The sequence below is a fragment of the Phalaenopsis equestris genome, unplaced genomic scaffold, assembly GCF_001263595.1.
Source record: "Phalaenopsis equestris unplaced genomic scaffold, ASM126359v1 Scaffold000562, whole genome shotgun sequence".
Taxonomy (NCBI): domain Eukaryota; kingdom Viridiplantae; phylum Streptophyta; class Magnoliopsida; order Asparagales; family Orchidaceae; genus Phalaenopsis; species Phalaenopsis equestris.
This window is the reverse complement of record NW_018165002.1, coordinates 234,772-238,361: the sequence shown is the minus strand read 5'-3', so window position 1 is coordinate 238,361 and position 3,590 is coordinate 234,772. Positions and strand designations below refer to the sequence as shown.

General features: G+C 40.1%; 1 protein-coding gene across 1 annotated transcript; it reads left to right on the top strand.

Annotated features, from left to right (window-relative positions):
- Positions 1–1,219: 1,219 nt before the first annotated feature.
- On the top strand, positions 1,220–2,423 carry LOC110029324 (prohibitin-3, mitochondrial-like). The gene has a single exon (XM_020731566.1). It carries the CDS (start codon positions 1,370–1,372, stop codon positions 2,228–2,230), a length of 861 nt encoding a protein of 286 aa, XP_020587225.1. The 5' UTR covers positions 1,220–1,369; the 3' UTR covers positions 2,231–2,423.
- The last annotated feature ends 1,167 nt before the right edge of the window (positions 2,424–3,590 follow it).

Genomic DNA, 3,590 nt, shown 5'->3' with positions numbered 1-3,590 from the left:
TTTGCGTCTCCATGAGCAATTGTAATAGAAAATTAGCATCACCTTGTTCAATTTTATCTCTTCAATCTCTTTGAATAAAATTTAAGGCACCTCTCTTCGTACATTCCAGGTTTTCTACCCCAACTTTTGTAGCAAGGAAATTAATTGCATTCTTTGTCCTAATACTTGATTTTATTGTCGATCTCAGCAAGGAAATTAATTGCATTTGTCATAATACCTGATTTTGTTATCGATCTCAGCACATCTGTATTGATCTCGCTTATTTTTTTACTAAAATGCAAAAGATATTTATCATTAGGTTCCTCTAATGGGTGGTTGCAACTTTCTGTAAATTTCTTAATTGTTCAGTTGGTTTCAAATCAACAACATATCAAACCATGGTTGGACAACCAATTATTTTTGTCCGCTTTTTTGAACTTCACCGTGTTCGTGAGCTTCTACTCTTTCCTGTGACCAGTTTTTCCACATATAATGTCTTTTGTCTTATTTTCTTGAAGTTTGACAAAAAACTGTAATGATTCTTTCAAATAGTGAATCTAATATGATGAGCATAAGCACAATAATGTTCATATACTTCTTGCTTATTGTGGACAATAGTGTGTACAAAACCGTCTGCAATTGAATCATTGCAAGCATTTTAAAGCTCACAGAATTGCAAATTTGCATAATATTTTAAACATGGTTAGACATAGAAATAATATCAGCTGAATACTATAATCTCAATAAAACAAAATATTCTAGCAATACCTTCATAATCCTATAATAATACAAAAATACCACAAGAAGACTACTAAAATAATACAAAAATAACATCACAATAACATCAAAATAAGACAAGAATAACATCAGAATAACACCAACACAACACATCATGAACACCCAAATAACACCGTAGAACACCACAGTAGCACCACAATAATGACTTTACGATAATGACAACATTTCGTGCACAACTAAACTCACTTCTATTTCAAACTCCTTGCCAATATTTTTTAAATTCATCATCAATATTTCTCAATCGAGAGGACGCTCATCGCAATTTTTTGAAACCCTAGCTTCTAAATGAAAAACATGACAAACTAAAGCTAGAACATGACAAAACACGCTTTTTCAAAGAAGTGGGCTGGTTCGGGCCATCACATATTAAAAAAAAACACATTTTCATTTTTTTTATGGATGAGAATGGGATTTACAGGTGGTGAGATTTTATTGAGATCCGACACAACTTTATGTCCGGAGTCGGGCCTCTAACTTTTCTTACTCAACAAGTAGGCTAGCGAAGCGAGGTTTAAGCGCACTCAGTTCCGCTAGGGTTTTACCAGACGAATCCGCCGCTTGTCTTGTCTTTCAACCGGAAGTCTCAACCCCAATGGCAGCTGGCGGCGGTCAGGCGGCCTTCTCCTTCCTCACAAACATAGCGCGCACGGCTGTAGGGTTTGGTGTTAGCGCCTCCTTGCTCTCTGCCTCCCTCTACACCGTCGACGGTGGGCAGCGCGCCGTCTTGTTCGATCGCTTTCGCGGCGTCCTCGATGATACCGTCGGCGAAGGAACCCACTTCCTCATCCCCTGGCTCCAAAAGCCCTACATATTCGACATTCGCACCCGCCCTCACACCTTCACATCCAACTCCGGTACCAAAGATCTACAGATGGTGAACCTCACCCTTCGCCTCCTCTCCCGCCCCGACGTCCCGATGCTCCCCACCATCTTCAAATCCCTCGGCACCGAGTACGACGAGAAAGTCCTTCCATCAATCGGTAACGAGGTCCTCAAGGCTGTTGTTGCCCAGTTCAACGCCGATCAGCTCCTAACGGAGCGTCCTCATGTCTCCGCTCTTGTGCGCGACGCACTTATTAGACGTGCTCGGGATTTCAATATCGTTCTTGATGACGTTGCGATCACGCACCTCTCTTATGGTTCGGAGTTTTCTATTGCTGTGGAGAAGAAGCAGGTCGCTCAGCAGGAGGCTGAGAGATCTAAATTTCTTGTGGCACGCGCTGAGCAGGAGCGGCGTGCTGCTGTTATACGTGCCGAGGGGGAGAGCGAGGCTGCTAAGCTGATCTCTGATGCTACTGCCGCTGTTGGTACCGGAATTCTTGAGCTTAGGAGGATCGAGGCTGCGAGGGAGATTGCGTCCACTCTGTCCAAGTCGCCTAATGTTGTTTACTTACCTGGTGGGAACAACATGCTGCTCGGGCTGAATTCTACAGGCTTGGGACAGGGGCGGTGATGGATTTGATGAGATAATGGTGGGAACTTCTTTGATTCTCAAATCTTTCATCATCTTTTTTGCTGAATTTAGTTTTTTTCTTATTGCGGTGCTTTATTTCTGTGATAATAACTCTTTATGAGCTTTTAAAGGCTGTTAGAAATTTATCAGGTTGCATGCATTCTGTGTAAAATGAACAATATGTTTCCATTGACACAGTTTTGATTCAAATTGCTATTACTTGTTGGAGATCCCCCATGTTTTTATGTGGATTTTTCAGATATATTTCGTGTATTTCTTTGTGATTACATTTCTTCTCTCATGATGTCTCATTGAGGGTGACCACTTACAGTCTTCTCTCAAAAGAGTTTCTAAATTGTGCTGTGTTCAATCTATTGCCATTTATTAGTTTGCTCTAGGGTATATACAATAACAACAACAAAAACAACAAAGCCTTAATCCCACTACGTGGGGTCGGCTACATGAATCCTTTTTCTCCATTGCATCCTATTTAGTGTCATATTTTCATTTAGTTCTAGTAAATGAATATCTAGTAAATTAAGATCATTTTGAATACAATAAGCCCAAGTATTCCTAGGTACTCTGCCTTTCTTAACACAAGTCGAATTTAAAACATCTACTCTCCTAATCGGATCATCAGATGGTCGACGTTTATTGTGACCAAACCATCTAAGACGACTTTCTCTAATTTTGTCCGTCACAGGAGCTACACCAACCCTATCACGAATATATTCATTTTGCATTTTGTTACTAAGTGTAAAGCCACTCATCCACCTAATCATTCTCATCTCGGCAACACCTAACTTATTATTATGCTTCTCTTTTAAAGGCCAACATTCAGCGCCATAGAGCATTGCAGGTCTCATCACCGTCTTATAAAATTTTCCTTTCAGTCTAAGCGGTACTTTTCTATCACACAAAAGTCCTGAAGCATTCCTCCACTTCAACCAACCAACTTGAATTCTACTATTAACGTCCCCATCTATATCACCATCGCTTTGAACAACGGACCCAAGATATCTAAATTGTTCACACCTTTTAATAATTTGATCACCCAAAGTCACACTTCTGTCACTAGAGCTATTACTACTAAAATTACATTCCATGTATTCAGTTTTAGTTCTACTTAAACGAAGGCCTTTAGACACCAATGTAGACCTCCATAATTCAAGTGTTTCCTGGGCTTTTTCTCTCGTTTTAGCCACGAGAAGAATATCATCAGCAAAAAGCATACACCAACGTACATCCTCTTGTAGATGTCCAGTAAGACCATCCATAACTAAAGCAAAAAGATATGGACTTAAAGCCGATCCCTGATGTAATCCAGCAGAAATAGGAAAGTATTTTGTCAATCCTCCTT